This window comes from Panicum hallii, chromosome 1 (assembly GCF_002211085.1).
Source record: "Panicum hallii strain FIL2 chromosome 1, PHallii_v3.1, whole genome shotgun sequence".
Classification (NCBI taxonomy): Eukaryota; Viridiplantae; Streptophyta; class Magnoliopsida; order Poales; family Poaceae; genus Panicum; species Panicum hallii.
Genome location: NC_038042.1, coordinates 48,034,553 through 48,052,121, shown reverse-complemented (window position 1 = coordinate 48,052,121; position 17,569 = coordinate 48,034,553). Strand labels below are relative to the sequence as shown.

General features: G+C 51.2%; 3 protein-coding genes and 1 pseudogene across 3 annotated transcripts; 2 read left to right on the top strand and 2 right to left on the bottom strand.

The window, feature by feature from the left end:
* The first annotated feature begins 782 nt into the window (after positions 1-782).
* LOC112897816 lies at positions 783-8,166 on the top strand (annotated as a pseudogene).
* A 1,567-nt stretch (positions 8,167-9,733) lies between these two features.
* Positions 9,734-10,718, top strand: LOC112897807 (L10-interacting MYB domain-containing protein-like). Its single transcript, XM_025966202.1, has 2 exons — positions 9,734-10,042; positions 10,125-10,718. The coding sequence occupies exons 1-2, from the start codon at positions 9,734-9,736 to the stop codon at positions 10,716-10,718; spliced, it is 903 nt and encodes a 300-aa protein (XP_025821987.1).
* Positions 10,719-13,002: 2,284 nt separating this feature from the next.
* LOC112882131 (14-3-3-like protein GF14-E) lies at positions 13,003-16,818 on the bottom strand. The gene is made up of 6 exons (XM_025947122.1): positions 16,687-16,818; positions 14,458-14,909; positions 14,288-14,366; positions 14,037-14,159; positions 13,476-13,592; positions 13,003-13,383 (listed from the first exon to the last, which is right to left on the bottom strand). Exons 2-6 carry the CDS (start codon positions 14,865-14,867, stop codon positions 13,324-13,326), a joined length of 789 nt encoding a protein of 262 aa, XP_025802907.1. The 5' UTR covers positions 14,868-14,909; positions 16,687-16,818; the 3' UTR covers positions 13,003-13,323.
* On the bottom strand, positions 14,917-16,756 carry LOC112882142 (F-box protein GID2). Its single transcript, XM_025947132.1, has 2 exons — positions 16,687-16,756; positions 14,917-16,436 (listed from the first exon to the last, which is right to left on the bottom strand). Exon 2 carries the CDS (start codon positions 16,361-16,363, stop codon positions 15,659-15,661), a length of 705 nt encoding a protein of 234 aa, XP_025802917.1. The 5' UTR covers positions 16,364-16,436; positions 16,687-16,756; the 3' UTR covers positions 14,917-15,658.
* Positions 16,819-17,569: the final 751 nt, after the last annotated feature.

Sequence of the window (17,569 nt, the reverse complement as noted above, 5' to 3'; positions counted from 1 at the left end):
TCGTCGTCGCTGGCGCGGGACGATCACGGGCAGCCACGGACGGTGCGTGGGAGTGACGATGCGAGGTTCAGGGAACTGGAGATCTGCCGGGCCCCGCCCGTTTGACTTGTCAAATCCCTGCCTGCGCGCGTGGACGGGCGACCACGACGTCACTTCGGGCAAAGACACGGTGATTTTGCCGAGTTTAGCAGGATCACACAAGTACTCCCTCCATTCTCTTTTAATAGTCATATTCCATTTTAATATAATAACTAAAGAAAACAACTTTACTTATTAATTATAGTATAATAATTTTTTTTAGTTATTCTCCAATATTATAACTGAAAATTTCTTATTACTAGTGCTATTTATTGTTATAGTCTATGCCAATAGCAAATAGAACTATTGTGAGCATTTAAATTTTTAAAATATGACTATCCAAAGAGAATGGTGGGAGATAACTTTTGAGTCGGGTAAACAACGGCGCCTGTCCAAAAAAAAGAATGAATCGGACTCGTCCATCCGTACTGTCGATCCGCCACCACCCCGCGCCCCCGCCCCCCCCCCCCCCCACCAACCGCAGCGACTCGGGGTCTCGAACTCGGCGGGGATGACGCTTCAGAACCTAGCGCGCGTGCGAGACGGGCGCCCCGCTGCAATAAAAAGAGGCTCAGCCCCCGAGCTTCTCACCAGAACGCAGATTGCTTTCCAGCAGCGGCGAGCAGCGAAAGGCGATCGCAGCAAGAGACACACCTGTTCTGTTCACTGTCGTCATCGTGAAACAGAGCCCAGCGGCACGAACAATGGCCGCCGCCGACGCAGCCGCGTCGTCCTATCCTGGCGCTTCCCCGGTGAAGAAGACGACCAAGGCCGCGAACCAGCTGGTGGTGGAGGAGGCCGCCACGAACGACGTCTCCGTGTTCGCGCTCCACCAGGCCACCATGGACCGGCTCTCTATCTATAAGGGCGACGTGGTCCTGCTCAAGGGCAAGCGCCACCGCAACACCGTCTGCCTCGCGCTGCCCGACGAGGGGTGCCCGGAGCACACGCTGCAGATCGGCTGGGCCGCCCGCTCCAACCTCCGGGTGCGCCTGGCCGACGTCGTGTCCGTGCACGCGTGCCACGACGCCCGGTACGGCGCGCGCGTGCGCGTCCTCCCCGTCGGCGACACCGTCGAGGGCCTCGCGGGGGACCTCGTCGAGGCGTACCTCAGGCCCCACTTCCTCGACGCCTACCGCCCCATACGCAGGGGGGACCTCTTCCTCGTGCGCGGCGGCAAGCGGAGCGTCGAGTTCAAGGTGGTGGCCATCGAGCCCTCCGCGGAGTACTGCATCATCGCCAACAACACGGAGATCTCCTGCGACGGCGAGCCACTGAGGCAGGTGGACGAGGAGGGGCTTGACAGCGTCGGCTACGACGATGTCGGCGGGACGCGCAAGCAGCTCGGGCAGATCAGGGAGCTCGTCGAGCTGCCGCTCAGGCACCCGCAGCTATTCAAGTCCATCGGCGTGAAGCCTCCCAAGGGCATCCTCCTCTACGGCCCTCCCAGCTCCGGCAAGACTCTAATCGCCCGTGCTGTGGCGAACGAGACGGGCGCCTTCTTCTTCTGCATCGGGCCGGAGATCATGTCCAAGATGGCTGGGGAGAGCGAGAGCAACCTGTGGAAGGCGTTCAAGGAGGTCGAGAAGAACGCACCCTCCATCGTCTTCATCGACGAGATCGACTCCATCGCGCCCAACAGAGAGAAGACCCACGGGGAGGTCGAGAGGCAGATCGTGTCGCAGCTGCTCACCCTCATGGACGGGCTCAAGGCGCGCGCGCACGTCATCATCATGGGCGCGACGAACCGCCCCAACAGCATCGACCCCGCCCTACGGCGGTTCGGGAGGTTCGATCGCGAGATCGACATCGGCGGGTTGGACGAGGTCGGCCGCCTCGAGTTGTTGCGGATCCACACCAAGAACATGAGGCTCGCCGAGGACGCCAACCTGGAGGTCGTGGCCAGGGACACGCACGGCTACGTCGGCGCCGACCTGGCCGCGCTCTGCACCTAGGCTGCCCTGCAGTGCATCAGGGAGAAGATGGACATGATCGACTTGGAGGACCACACGATCGATGCCGAGATCCTGAACTCGATGGCCGTCACAGACGACCACCTCAAGACAGCCCTCGCCAGCACCAACCTATTGGCGCTGCGCGAGACCATGGTCGAGGTGCCGAACGTGAGCTGGGCGGACATCGGCGGCCTCAAAGGGGTGAAGCGGGAGCTGCAGAAGACCGTACAGTACCCGGTGGAGCACCCGGAGAAGTTCGAGAAGTTCGGCATGTCGCCCTCCAAGGGCGTGCTCTTCTACGGGCCGCCGGGGTGCGGGAAGACGTTGCTCGCCAAGGCGATCGCGAACGAGTGCCAGGCCTTCATCAGCGTCAAGGGCCCCGAGCTGCTGACCATGTGGTTTCGGCGAGAGCGAGGCCAACGTCCGGGAGATCTTCGACAAGGCGCGCCAGTCCGCGCCGTGCGTCCTCTTCTTCTACGAGCTCGACTCCATCGCGACGCAGAGGGGCAGTGGCGGCGCTGGCGACGCGGGGTGCGCTGGGGACAGGGTCCTAAACCAGCTCCTCACCGATATTTGAAACCTACCACCTACCGCGCGGTTTCTCAGGCACAACTGAGTAGTTTGCCTACACTAGAAGATGAACATTTTCACGCCTTTGAGTTTGTCTGCTCTAGAGTTATGAATAGATGCCAGTACCTGCTGTGTGGTTTCATTTAAATAGAGGTCCCAAGAGGATAAGTTACAGTAAAGGAGCGCTGGCTACAAGACCCGGTGCAAGTTCCAAGCAAAAGTAGCCTTGGTGTATGGGCTGCATGCAAGCAGTAAATGCAACGTGCTGTTACTTAAGACTAGTTGATTTGGTCTAGATCCTACCTACACAAGGGTTAAAACCCCAATAATTCTTCCCTAAGCCTTGTGTGCCTTGCTTGAGGGTATTGGACCATCCCTGATCCTGGATCGCAGCTCCTGAAACTTCACTCGCCCGAGTGCCTTTGTCACGATGTCAGTGAGCTGGTCCTAGGTGTTGATGTAGTCGGCGTCGATGAGTCCTTTCTCAATGTAGTCGTGGATGAAGTGGTACCTCAACTCGATTTGCTTGATCCGCTCGTGGAAGACGGGATTCTCGCTAGTGCCGACTTGCTGTCCATCATGAGTTCCACGCACTCGGCTTTCCTTCCCATGAGTTCACCAAGCAGTCGCGCGAGCCAGACTGCTTGGGTTGCTGCTGCAGTAGCTGCAACATACTCTGCCTCACACGATGACAGAGCCATCACTTGTTTATTGAGTGATTGCCAACTCACTGGGCACTTCCCAAGGTAGAAGAGGTTGCCACTGGTGCTCTTGCAGTTGTCGACATCGCCGGCATGGTCGATGTCACTGTAGCCAGTCAACCGAATTGTTTCGGTCGACTTCTCGTAGCGTAGGCTTTAATCGAGTGTGCCGTTCACGTAGCGGAGGATGCGCTTTGCCACCTTCATGTGCTCTTCAGTTGGCCTCTCCATGAAACCACTCGGAAATCCAAACGCAAAGGCCAGATCTGGTCGCGTGTGGAGGAGATACCGGATGCTTCCGACTAGTCGTCGGTACTCGGTGGAGTCAACTCCGGAGCGGTGCTGTCGCGGCTCAATCGCAGCCTTTCCTCCATGGGTGTCTGGGCAGGGTGGCAACCCTCCATCCCGCCAATCTTCACGACTTGGGCGGCGTACTGTGCTTGGCTCACAGTGATGTGTCTGCCCTGTTGATGCACTTCTATGCCAAGATAGAAAGAGAGAAGCCCGAGATCACTCATCTGGAATTAGCCCTTCATCTCCTTCTTGAACTTGTCGATGGCTCGGTGCCCAGCTGGGAGTTTAACCAACTCCCAAGTCTTGTTGCGCTCAACCGAGTTGATTTCATCGCACATTGCCGCCCTCCAGACTTTCTCCCGCTCCACCTCAGCAAAGGAGCATGGCTCCCCCGTGCTGGTGAGCATCAATTCCGCCTCCTCGAGTTCCACTTGCTCAAGGCCTGGGTGCGGCTCACTGAGCAAGTCTTCCATTGTGCGATAGCGCAAAAGGGTATCGTCGTGGTCGTTGTTGAGACGTGAGTCATTGCTATCGTAAGTCAGGGAAGAACTCGGTGCTCACGAGTGGATCACCACTTGGAGCAGCCTCTCGATTACTTGGAGTACCCACACGTGCAATCGGAGTGGCTTCACGAGTACTTGGGGTAGCCGCCCGAGCACTTGGTTGGGCCACATTACTACTTGGACTGCCCTCACGGGCACTTGGAGTCGTATCAGTGGGAGCGGAGGGAGTTGGGGGTGTCGCCTCTCCCCTAGAAGTACTCGAAATAGAGTCTACGGTACTCAGAAACATATTAGGGGAAGTCGGAGAAACACTCGATGGGGTAGCTGACTCCTCTGCAGCCACTATAGTTTCCACCACGTACTCGACGACGAAGTCAGAGTTGCGCCTGGTGTTACCTTCTTCCTCCTGCGACTAGTTCCAACCGCGGTCTTCATCCAACACTACGTCGTGCGTTGTGCGCACATGCTGTGTTACCAGGTCCAACACCCGGTAGGCCTTGACTCCTTTCGCGCAATGCCTGGGGTCGACTGGTTTTCAAGCTTGTCGTGATGCCCGAGTTCCTTTACGTACGCAAGGCACCCGAAAGTGCGTAGGAACTGGACCACCGGCTTGCTTCCATGCCACGTCTCATATAGCGTCTTGTCGGAGAGGCCCTGGGTGGTTGAGCGGTTGAGGAGGAACACAGCCGTGCTCACCGCCTTTGCCCAGTAGATGGCCGGCATGCCCCTCTGCTTCAGCAAGGCATGCGCCACTGCCACCACCGACTGGTTGCGTCGCTCCACCACGCCGTTCTGTTGCGGCGTGTGAGGTGTCGAGTGGTGCCACTCGACATCCTGGCCAACAAAATTCTTGGTGAAGGACGCCGATGTGAACTCACCGCCGTTGTCGGTGTGGAACACCTTCAGCTTCCTCCCGCACTTGTCCTCCATAGCCGCCTGGATCTTCTTAATGGACTCCTGCTCTTGTCTACGAGGAAAGAAGTCCACATGTGCGTTGTGGCATCATCCACCAGCAGTAGGATGTAGCGTCGGCCGCCTGGAGTTGCCGGCGTGATGGGCCGCACAAGTCGCTGTGTACGAGCTCGAGCGGCTTGTCCGCCCTGTACTTCACCTTCTTGGGGAAGGGGGTGCGTCGATGCTTGGTGGTGACGCAGACATCACACAACTACTCAATGTGAACCAGTTGCGGCAGCCCGCGCACCATGCTCCTTCGCCCAATCTGATGGAGAGCGCCGAAGTTGACGTGCCCGAACCAGTCGTGCCACCGCCAGGCGTCATTGCCACAGCGCGCGGTGAGACAGACTGGCCTCGCGACCTCCAGTCACGGCACGTACAACCTGTTCTCGCTGCGGGGAACTGTTGCCAGCAGTTGGCTCTGGCGATCATGAATCTGCAACACTCCATCTTCAATGTGGATTTTGGACCCGCTCTCGTCGAGTTGCCCAACTGAAATGATGGAGTTGCGCAACTTTGGGATGTAGTAGACCCCGTCCAGGGCCTTGTGTTCCCCGTTTCTCCCGGAGAAGATGATAGTGCCACAGCCATGGATGGCCACGACTGACCCGTCGTCGAACTTGACCGAGCCCAACATGGCCCGATCGAGGTGGGAGAAGATGTCGCTGCGCCCCGTCATGTGGTTGGTGACCCCTGTGTCCAGGTACCACCCTTCCATCACCTTATTTTCCCCACCCTTTTCAAGGTAGGCTTGAGTTCGAGGCTCTTCGATGCACATAGTTGTAGTAGCCGTCATCGCAGGTAGGGGAGCAGACTCGCAGTCGACTCCGTGGTCACCCGAGTACTCAACAGCGGCCTCGTTGACCTTCCCGACTACTTCCTTGGTCTCCTGCACAGAAAATAACTCGGTTTGCTGCTCCTCCAAGTGGGTTTCCACACTGACCTGTGCCATGAAGAGGCACGGCTCTTCTCCGTCTGGGTCAGATGCGCTTGCCCCTTCTTGGGCTACTTGCACTCACGTGCCCAGTGGCCAGCATGGCCACAGTTGTGGCAGGTGTCGTCATGCGATGGCTTCTTAGCCTCACCACCTTCGACTGCTTTCTTCTTTGGAGCCGGTGGGCGCCGCCGCTGGCTCCTGCTGCCTCCAGTCCTGGATGAGCCCTCGCCAAACTCACGATCTCACCGGCGAGGTGCATCTGCATACAACAGTTTGCCCGGGTCGCGATTCGAGTCGGCGCGGTCCATGCGGTCCTCCCGTGCCTTGAGACGCCCGGTCACCTCCTCTAGAGAGAGGGAGGAGATGTCCAGCAACGTCTCGATTGACATCACCAAGTGGTCGAACCGAGGTGGCACCGACCGAAGGAGCTTCTCGACTACTTGCTCCTCCTCCATCTCCTCACCTATTTCCTCCAGATTGATGATGAGGTTGGATAGACACGGAGTGAAGTCATCCACCTTCTCACCACTGCGACAGGTCATGGCTTCAAACTCCCTCCGCAGCTGTTGGGCCCTGCCTTTCTGGACCTTGTCGCTGCCGACGCATATCGTCTTGATGGCGTCCCAAGCATCTGCAGCTGACTACTTCTTGGCCATCCGCGGCACCATCTCTGGCAGCACTGAGAGGATAAGGACCTCTCTGGCCATGCAATCCTCCTGAAGGTCGCAGTCGCCATACTCGATGGCGCTCTAGAGGTTGCGGGCTTGGAGCATTACCTTCATGACTAGGCTCCAGTGAGTGTAGTTGGATCTCGTCAGCGTCGGGTGCTTTGCCACCCGACTCATTCACCACCCTCTGAACGGCTGGCCAGTCCCCATCCCGGTAGCGCCGCCCACATGGGGAAAGGGATGGACGCATCCGGTGGCGACGCGAGGTTACAGAGTCACTCGACGATGACCCTCCCCCCTATCATTCTTACCGACCGGCTTCTTCTCCTTCTTCACCTGCCACCTTGAATCTTTTGGCCGTTGGTTCATGGACGTAAGGTCCTCCTTCCCATGGAGACCCTCTTGGCCCTGGACCGGCTTCTTGCTCTCCCTCGAGCTATGCCTAGACACAACGGGCTCCCTGGATGGAGATATTGATCCAACGGATACTAAATCTAGGCTCTGCTACTGATTGTTGGAAACGTACCACCTACCGAGTGGTTTCTCAGGCACAATCGAGTAGTTTGCCTGCACTAGAAGATGAACACACTCACACCTTTGAGTTTATCTGCTCTAGAATTCCGATTGGATGCTGGTACGTGCTGTGTGCTTTCATTTAAATAGAGATCTTAAGGGGACAAGTTATAGCAAAGGGGCGCTGGGTCAAAGACCCGGCACAAGTTCCAAGCAAAAATAGCCTTAATACATGGGCTGCATGCAAGCAGTAAATACAGCCAGCTGCTGCTTAGAAATAGTCGATTTGGTCTAGATCCTGCGCATACACGTGGGTTAAAACCCCAACATGGATGGCATGGCCGCCAAGAAGACGATGTTCGTCATCGGCGCCACCAACCGGCCGGACATCATCGACCCCGCGCTGCTCCGGCCGGGCCACCTCGACTAGCTCATCTACATCCCCTTGCCCAACGAGGCATCGCGATGCCAGATCTTCGTGGCGTGCCTGAGGAGTTCGCCCGTCACCGGGGACATCGACCTCGGCGTGCTCGCCAGGTTCACGGCGGGCTTCAGCAGCGCAGACATCACGGAGATCTGCTAGAGGGCGTGCAAGTACACCATCCTCGAGGACATCGAGCGATAGGAAGGCCAAGGAGACCATGGCGGCGGCCGACTGCGCCAAGGAGCCGGCTCAAATCAAGGCCGCGCGGAGGAGTCGATGAGGTGCGCGCGGAGGAGCGTCAGCGACGCTGATATCGGGAAGTACCAGGCGTTCGCGCAGATGCTGCAGCAATGGAGGGGCGTCGGCGGCGAGTTCAGCTTCTCAACGCAGCCACAGGTGGCGGAGCCTGCTGCGACGGCGCCCGGCGCCGACAAGGACGATCTTTATAACTGATCCAATTAGCATATCTTTTCACTGTATATAGTAACTGTAATAAAGTTCACGATCAGGAACGTCTCCGTGTGTTTCTCCCTGCCGCTGAAGTTTCTCAAGTGCTGCTTTCCAGGCCTTCCTGAGGCTATGTTTGGTTCTGCTTTTGCACCCTGCTTCTGCTATGAAAAAGTAGAAGCCAAACCAAACAACGTGTTTGTGTCACAGCTTTTCCCACCGCAACCTGCTTCCCCAGGTGGAAATCGCGAAGCAGGCGGCCACCTGCTTCTGCTGCGTTGGGGGCGATCGAAAGTCGGTAAAATTACCCACTGCCACTCGTTACACACGTACCGATTCGTTTCTTTTTCCTTATCCCTTCGTTCTTTTCCCCTTCTCCACCCCGACGCCGCCAGTGCCCCGATGCTGCCCTCCCCCCCCCCCCCGCGCTGCCCCGCCCCCGGCGCCGCCCTCCGCCCTGCGCTGCCCCGCCCCGGCGCCGCCCTCCCCATGGCGCGGCCCCACCCCAGGCGCCGCCCCCCGGCTCCCCCCCGGCGCTGCCCCTCCCCCCCCCGGCGCCGCCCTCCCTCCCGGCGCCGCCCCGCCCCGTCGCGGCCCCCCCGGCGCGTTCCCCGCCCCTAGCGCCCCCCCCCCCCCGGCGCGGCCCTCTCCCCCGCACGGCCCCGCCCCCGGCGCGGCCCCCCCCGGTGCGTACCCTGCCCCCGGCGCGGCCCCGCCCCCGGCGCCGCCCTCCCCCCCTCCCCCACCCTCGGCAAGGTATCTATTTTTATGAATTATTCTTTTGATCTTGGAACTTGTCAAGAGAAATTGGCGTCCCATTTCCTCCTGTCTTAAATGTGTAATTTAAAGTTCAGAAACTCATACATGGATGAGAATCATATGAATCCAAACTTTGTGCTTCTAATGTGCGATTTAGCATTGGAACATGACCAGTTTTGGGGTTTTATTTGGACAGGAGCTATCAACAAAGCCATAGAAAAATGGCACAAATCGAAGTAGTAGACTAGGATGCTTACTCGGACAAAGTCTATGATTATGACTGACAAAGGAAATTGAAGCATGATCATGGTAGAATAGAACTTACATGGGGCTAGCTACATGCCTAATAGGTTTGCACTTTGCACCGATGCATAGATTAGTGATCCTTGATATACGAGATGTCCTGATAAAGGAGATGCATGCAAGTGGTAAAGTTGATTGGTGAAAAGTTGAGTGTCTTTCTAGTAAAACTTCTAGTGTTACATGTAAAGAATAGATTCTGAACATTATTATGTTAACATGGCATGTGAGGAGCTGTCATTTTATAGAGAGGATCAAGAACCATCGTAATAGTTACACCTACTTGTCTTGGTTATATAAGAGATGGTAATTCTAGGTTTAGTTTCACATAACTTAGCTAATTCTGCCATTAGTTGGAACAACATTCTATGTAGACCCATATATCTACACATAACTTGTATGGCTGACATGTGTGAGCCCTTGCAAAATGTCGTAGGAAGGCATGTTGTTTCTCAATCAGAGTGTACTTTAACTTCTTTTTACAGCATGTATTCTTTGCAAGTTCAGTATACCTCTTATGCATGTATTCTTTGGAAGTTCTTTACTGTATGCTGTCGGTGTATGCTGTTGGTGGTGACTGGTTTGGATAGAGGACCTTCTAATGCAACTATTGTTTATCTTTACTAAAGTATGGCTGAGAAGGCAGTTTGGGACAATACAAATGTGAAGCACTTGATTGATATATGCAAGGAGGAGATTTTAGCTGGGAATAGGCCTGGAGGTTGTTTCAGTAGAAATGGTTGGAAGAATATGGAGGACAAGTATTTAGCAAGGTGTGGAGTGAAATTAGTAAAGACACAATTGAAGAATAAATTGGACAATTTGAAAAAAGATTACACACAGTTCATAGAATTGAAGAATGCTGCGACTGGTCTTGGATGGAATGAGGCAAATCAAACAGTTGACTGCTCGGACATATGGTGGAATGAACACCTTGAGGTAAGATACGATGTTATTTCAATTTAATACAAAATGCACTCCTAATATAATATGTTTGACTGAATCTTGCATTTTTTTTCAGAGATGCAACAACAGTGAGAGAGGTGTAAAGTGCAATCATGTGAGATTCCGGAAACGTGGTCCAAAATACCTTGATGATTTGCATTTCTTGTTTGATAAGGTGCATGTCACTGGAGCTACTGCATTCTGTCCGGGAGATATTTCCTCTGATGAATCCTCAAGTGACGATGTGTTAGAGGTTACACAGAAAGATGATGACAGTTCCGCAATCAAGCTGAAAGCTTTGAAGAAACCAAAAGCAACCGGGAAGAAGCGCAAACAAACATGCGAAGTAGCTGAAGACAAGGAGGAGAAAAGTCCACTTTTTAGAATGTATAAGAACACGTGCCTGAAAATTGATAGTGTAGCTGACAAGATCGGATTAAGTGTTGAAGCATCATCAGCTCATCCATCCAGCCATGTCCCTACTCTTCCAGATGCTATGAAGTTGGTCAAGGAGTGTGGTGTGCAAGAAAAAACTACTATGATGCACACAGCTACGTTGTTGATCATGAAGCCGGAATTTAGGCACATCCTTTTCTTACTTGACACGAATGAAGGCAGATATGACTTTATTGAGAGAGAGCATGAGAAGGAGATGAAGAAGGCTGCATGAAGGCATCTGAACTATTATTTTCTTTTAATAATTATGTTGTGAGCTATTCTTTGCTTTGAACCATTAGTTGATTTGAACCATTACGTTTTGTGCCACTATTTGCTTTGAACCACTGTTTTCTTTAAACCATCAGTATCATGTGAAACAATATATGTCTCTTATGTATTTTTCAATTTCTGTTTAGATGGATGCGAGCATGGAAGATTTAGCAAAAAAAAGAGCAGCAGTCTCTACTACTTGTATCTCAACTATCTGAACTATCACATCATGCTGCAGTTCTTGGAAATTTGGGCAGTCTGTACCATGAGTGATATTTGCACAAAGGTGAATACAGAGATAAAGATGCTCCAGAAAGTGGATATCAATGGGTTATGAGGTGCTTCAATCGCCCAAGATATTTTTATAAGATGTTTCGGATGAGTCCTGATGTTTTTATGACACTTCATGATTTATTGGTCTCTTCATATGATCTGAAATCCACTCATAATGTTACATCAATAGAGTCATTGGCAATATTTCTATGGATTGTTGGAGGTCCCCAATCATTTTCACAAGCTGAGAACAGGTTTGTACGATCAACATGGACCGTTTATATGAAGTTCAATGAGGTTCTCAAATGTTTGTGTAAGTTGGGGAAAGAAAACATCAAACCTAAGGATCCAACATTTAGCACGGAACATGAAAAGCTCAGAGAAGATTGTTTTTGGCCTCATTTCAAAGGTGCTATTGGTGCTATAGATGGTTCTCATGTCCAGCTCGTAGTTCCCAATGATGAGGTTGTTAACCACACATGTCGACATGATATACATCACAGAACATACTTGCAATATGTGACTTTGATATGAGATTCACATTTGCGGTTGCCGGATGGCCGGGTTCAGCACATGACACAAGAATCCTTAATCATGTATTGTCAAATTTTGATTCCTTTCCTGTCCCACCAAAAGGTACAAGTATGAGAAAATTTTCTTCTATAGATAACACTTTCTATATTAATATTAATTATATTTTTTTACAGATAAGTATTATCTTGTGGACTCTGGCTATCCCAACAAAATTGGATATCTTGCTCCGTTCAAGGGGAGCACGTACCATCTACCGGAATTTCATCATCGTCGTGGTCGTCCACCGCAAGGAAAGTACGAGATATTCAACTACTTGCACTCGTCCCTTCGTAATGTAATTGAGCGATCATTTGGAGTTCTAAAGCAAAAATAGCTTATATTAAAAGCTATGCCACGTTTCTCAACTCGAAAACAAGCAAAAATCATCATAGCTTGTATTGCATTGCACAATTTCATTCGTGATAGCCATTTGAGCGATAAAGAGTTTGATAGATGTGATGCAAATGAGGAGTACATGCCTCGAGCGGCACATGCAACAGCAGCAGCAGCAGCAGCAGCACAACAAGGTGATGAGGTAGAGGAACATAACGAGGTTACCATAAACAGTATCCGTGAGATGGTAGCTGATGATTTGGTTAGTCAATAAGTAGGATAGAGGTATGTCTCATATTTTAGTTATTTTATTTGAACTTTAAATTAGTCACTGACAAGTCATGTAAACCGAATAATCTATATACTGCGATTATTTTAAGTATAAATATAGTATATCAGGGTTTCAAAGGTATTACAGCAGCTTTCTCAACGCAGGGTGAACCAAACGACTTTCAGATTTTTCACAGCTATCAGCTCACAGCAACTTTTATACAGCAGAAAATTCACAGCAGCTTTTTCACAGCTCACAGCTAAACTAAACACACCCTCAACTTGCCGCAGTTACGAACTACGACGCTTATCTGAATTTACCTTCTGGCCTCTGACATTTCAGCATCTTCCACGGATTACTCATATCTCTTCTCAATATATAAAAAAATTATCCATTTAGCAACAGAAGATGCTCCCGCAGATTACCAATTTCATTACCAATACAAATTTTTTTAATAATCATCAAAATACACCTCCCTCTTACTCAAATATAGAAAAATTGCTTCATTCAGCGTATCTATTGAGTAATCTGTTATAGCACTCAATGGCAATGGAGAGGAAATATAGAGAGAAATATATAGGATACGAGAGATGAGCAATATGCTAGAAATGCTCTTAGTCGACCCTAATGTCCCAAACTACCTTTAAATGGTTTCAAATGAGAAAAATCGTGCTAATAAACTCTGCCAGGGGAGGTGGTTGACGTTGCGAAGGCCTGAGGGCACACCCAACATCCATCCAGCATCTCAAGCATATGGCAAAAAACTACTCGAGTTCAAGAGCATCATGCATGCACATTGACGGAAACACATCAAAATCAACAATAGAAAAAAGATGAACATGGAGACAAGCAACAGGAAGACTCAACCTACAAATGCAAAGTAACACCAATGATTCGAATAAATAAAGGCTCCCTCAACCAAGTATAGCTTGACACCACCTGCCAAGCAGCGAGGTAATTGCAAGCCTTTCTAGCACAGCACAAATGGGAGTCTGCAATTTCCAGCTATCACAAGCAGCAATACAACCTATATGGACGAAACCAGAACCCAGAGCACATGACAGATTCACTAAGAGACCGAACACTGAAATGTAGTTTCTGGGAATATGGATCATCTTTACTGCCCATCTCCAGACTCGCCCTTGGGAGCCTCCTTGATTTCTTCGGCGGCATCCTCCTAGAGCCAAGCAAACAGACGTTGAATATATAGAATGACCCCAGAAAAAAAAATAGGATGTGAGTGGAAATATGCTAGGACGAAGGAGATACCGAGATATCTGAGGTCCACAGGGTCAAGTTATCACGCAGAAGCTGCATGATCAGAGTGCTGTCCTTGTAGGATTCCTCGCTCAGGGTATCCAGCTCTGAGATGGCCTCATCAAAAGCCTGGCACAATTAAAGCAGAATAAGCAACCACGAATATTTAGGACTAGTATAAAGCTCTACTACATTGGAAAAGGACAGCTGCTGAGTTCTCAAAAAGATCAAGGGGGTAAAAAAGAGGGCACACTCAATGGCAAATCTTAACTGGAATGCAGAATTTTAGAAATTGGTGGTTACAAATGTTATTTAGTTTATCATGAGGCCCTATCACCTATCTTCATCGCTAATTCAGATCTACAAACCATTAGTTGCTCACATATAAACAATATTTCATAAGCTTTAATCAAAACTAGTGCAATGCATCAGTCCATACTTTCATAAGGATTGCAATCCTTAGGAAAGTATCATCAGGCTCATAACTCCACATAGCTCGCATTCAGTCCACACTTTCATAAGGATTGCAAGGAGAAGCAGTACACAGCTATGTAGTGGATCCAGAAATCAAACCTGCTTAGCAAGACTGCAAGCACGGTCAGGAGAGTTGAGGATCTCATAATAAAATACTGAGAAGTTGAGCGCCAGCCCAAGCCTAATAGGATGAGTGGGGGCCAACTCTGCCAGGGCAATATCCTGAAAGATTTAGCAGTAAAAGAATTAGCAACACAATATACTGAATGATAAATTGGACATACGAAAAACATTATGCCCCAGCCAACAAAAATTAATATTAGGACTGCAATGCAGGAGAGGAAAATAACCTGAGCAGCTTTGTATGCCACCATGGTGTTCTCAGCTGCATCCTTCCTCTCAGATCCAGTTTTAAACTCCGCAAGGTACCTGTTACACATAGATTCAACCAAAATGATACAGCAATCCAGCAACATAGGATTTATGGAAAATTGAAATGCCAATAGCACTATTGTAATACCTGTAGTAGTCACCCTTCATCTTGAGGTAGAAGACCTTGGACTCTGGAGCCGTGGATGAGGGGACAAGGTGGGAATCAAGGAGCTTGAGAATTCCATCACATATCTTGGTGAGTTCAACTTCTATCTTGCTACGGTAGTCCTTGATAAGAGTGACACGGTCCTCATTGCCACGTCCCTCCTCCTTCTGCTCAATGGAGGATATGATTCGCCATGAGGCACGTCGGGCTCCAATGACATTCTTGTAAGCAACTGACAGAAGGTTGCGCTCCTCCACAGTAAGCTCCTCAGAATCAACTGCCTTAGCCACCTTCTCCATGAACTCAACCATCTCTTCATACCTCTCAGCCTGCTCTGCAAGCTTAGCCATGTAAACGTTTTCCTCACGGGAAAGCTCAGCAGGCAGCGACATCTTCACTGTTTATGGTTTCTTAACAGTCCACCGAAGGTCAAACTGGAGGATTTAAGGAAAAAACTTTGGTGAGTTAAATACTAATTACCACACCAAAAAGAAACAACAGTGAAGCAATTTGTAAACTTTATATCTTACAAAAATCAAAGATTGATAAAATATCAGGAATGAAGATTAAAATTTTGAAGACGCAAATTGAGAGAAAAAATCAACTTAAGAAACAGATTGATCCATCTGAAATGAACTGCATGAGTCCACACACAACTGTAAAGCATCATGTTGGCTTAATAAACCTAATAGTAGGATTAAAAAACAGTACTAAACTGAACTTTAGTAGCAGAAATCAACACATCAGCTATTTCCCAAATTATAAAGTTAATGCTTAAACGTACCCTCTCCACCTAAGCATGCCCTCTGACCCATGGGGATTTGACAAGTACATGGCACGACAGCACAAAGAAGATGATGCCTGCTGCTCTCTTGACATATATATTTTAAGGAAACTTTACTCATTAACAGATTTTGTGTCATTTAGCAGGTACATCACATAGACTAGGTAGCTATCCAAGGAACTACTGCAACACCCTTCAACCCATCTCATGCAGCTTATCTGCCTCCCCATCAGTACATACACACCTATCTACATCCACCAACCAAGGGATACTATCACAATCTAACTGCCACAAATGTAGTAAAGAACCATGATCTGGCTAACTGATATTGCATAAGCAGCTTGTGGTGAACTAGTGATGCTGCTTCGGAAGTAGGCTCACTAAATTTCACAAACTTCATCACCCACACTGACCACCTCCATTCTTATCTCTATCGTTACCCTTGTCCTTCTTAGGAGGAGGGCAATTAGGCATCTTCAGAAAGAACGAGGTCGAGAGCAGGGACAGTGAGACTTGGACCTGATCCCGGCCCAGCCTCACCGGCACCTGCCCCCTCCGTTGCCCAGGTGGCGCGCCTGCAGCACGCCGCTGGACTGGACGGATGTAGAGCTCGTATAGGCGGCGAAAGCCGCCGAACGAGAGCACGACCGTGCGAAGCATCTGCTCGGGGTACCCAAGGTTTGCCCACTCCCGCACGCACGCCGCCTCCCACAGCCGCTCGTCCCGCGCCAGCTGCCGCCAGCCCCGGCTCACGCATCCCGCAGTCGCCAGCGTCCGCGCCTCCGCTCGCATCAGCACCTCGAACACCAGGTCCTCCCCGAGATCCGGCACCCTCGCCTCCTCGCCCCCTCCTGCATCAGCGTCCGGCGGCAGCTGCTCGCCCTCTCTTGCATCCGGCGCTGACTGCTCCCGCTGCGTCGGCGGCGGTGGAGCCTGCACGGACGCTGACGAGGACGAGCACTCTCCCGCCCCGCTGGAGCTGGAGGACGGCTCCTCCGTCCGCTGCTTCTTACTCGGCTCGCCCAAGCCGCCACCCCCCGTGGCAGCGGCGGCCGGTGCCCGGTGGTCTTCGTCCCCGCCCGACGAATCCGAGCGGCACTTCATGACTGGAGATTCGAGGGAGGTTAGACCCCTTGCTCGTGGATCAGCCGCTGCTTGCGAGGCGGAGCGGATGAACCTGCGGGAAGCAGGGCAGTTTATCTATCTACACTGGGAATGATTCGAGCTCCACAGCATCAAGGCTAGAACCACCCCGATTCCCCCAAACCCCCCTCAGAAACAAACGCAGATTCAGCCGGTTGTGCTCGAGCAAGCTCAAAACACACCAGATCTGGCTCGATCGCGCGACGAATGCGCCGAATCTAGGGTTCTATTGAGAAATTCGAGAGGAGCGGCAGAGGAATTTGAGGGGGATGTAGTAGTTTTACCTTGCCGCTGCTGCTGGTTTCCCCTTTTTGGAATCGAGAGGGGGAAATGCTTCTTCTCACTTTCAGCTTTCTGTTCCCAGCTCTCACCACGGGCGGTATAAGAAGGCGGCCTCCCTCCAATGGGACGTCGACACGCGTCCCTACCAGACGACACGCCGCGGGCCTGGGCATCCTGGTCCCACGATGTCATTGGGTCTGGGTGAATGATTAGGAGTGAGCTTGGTTCTGAGGCAGCGGTGGGCCCTACCAACGTAACGGCGAAAGCTTTGGGGCGGTGGGACCCGTGGGTCAGCCTGGACGCGTGTGACTGCGAGCGGGGCAGGATGCTCCGCGGTGGGCCCTACAGTGCTGCTGCTCGGCGGGTGCTGCTGTGACGCCGTCACGCGCCGGAAGGCGACATCCCGCAAGCCAGAAAACGGCGTCGTGCCCAACGTCAAGTGGGGCAATGAATCAGCCAGCCAGGGGCCCCAGGCACGTGACGGCTGCGCCGTGCCCACGACGGCTGCCGACTGCTTGTCTCTGGAGTTGGCGTCATCACTGTGGATGGGCCAGAGGGGCAGACCAGCAGAAGAGAGAGGCTCGGGTCTTTTTATCCACGATTAAATTTTAATCCCGTCGTCTGATTTGGACATCAATTAGAAAGAGAAATTTGCAATTTTAGGATTTTAAATATCGCGCTTCGCAATTTTTCCATTAGTAATATTAATATAATTTTAAAAATTAGAACCCTAAACATCAACAACTTGATTATACTGTTATTAGGTATATTTCCTCTTTTTTAATTTTCTTTTCATGTATTTGGGGTGTGAATCGACCCTTTTGCCCTTCCTCATTTTTTTCACCAGGAAGCATCGTTTCATCTCCGTTTCTCCCGATCGAGTCC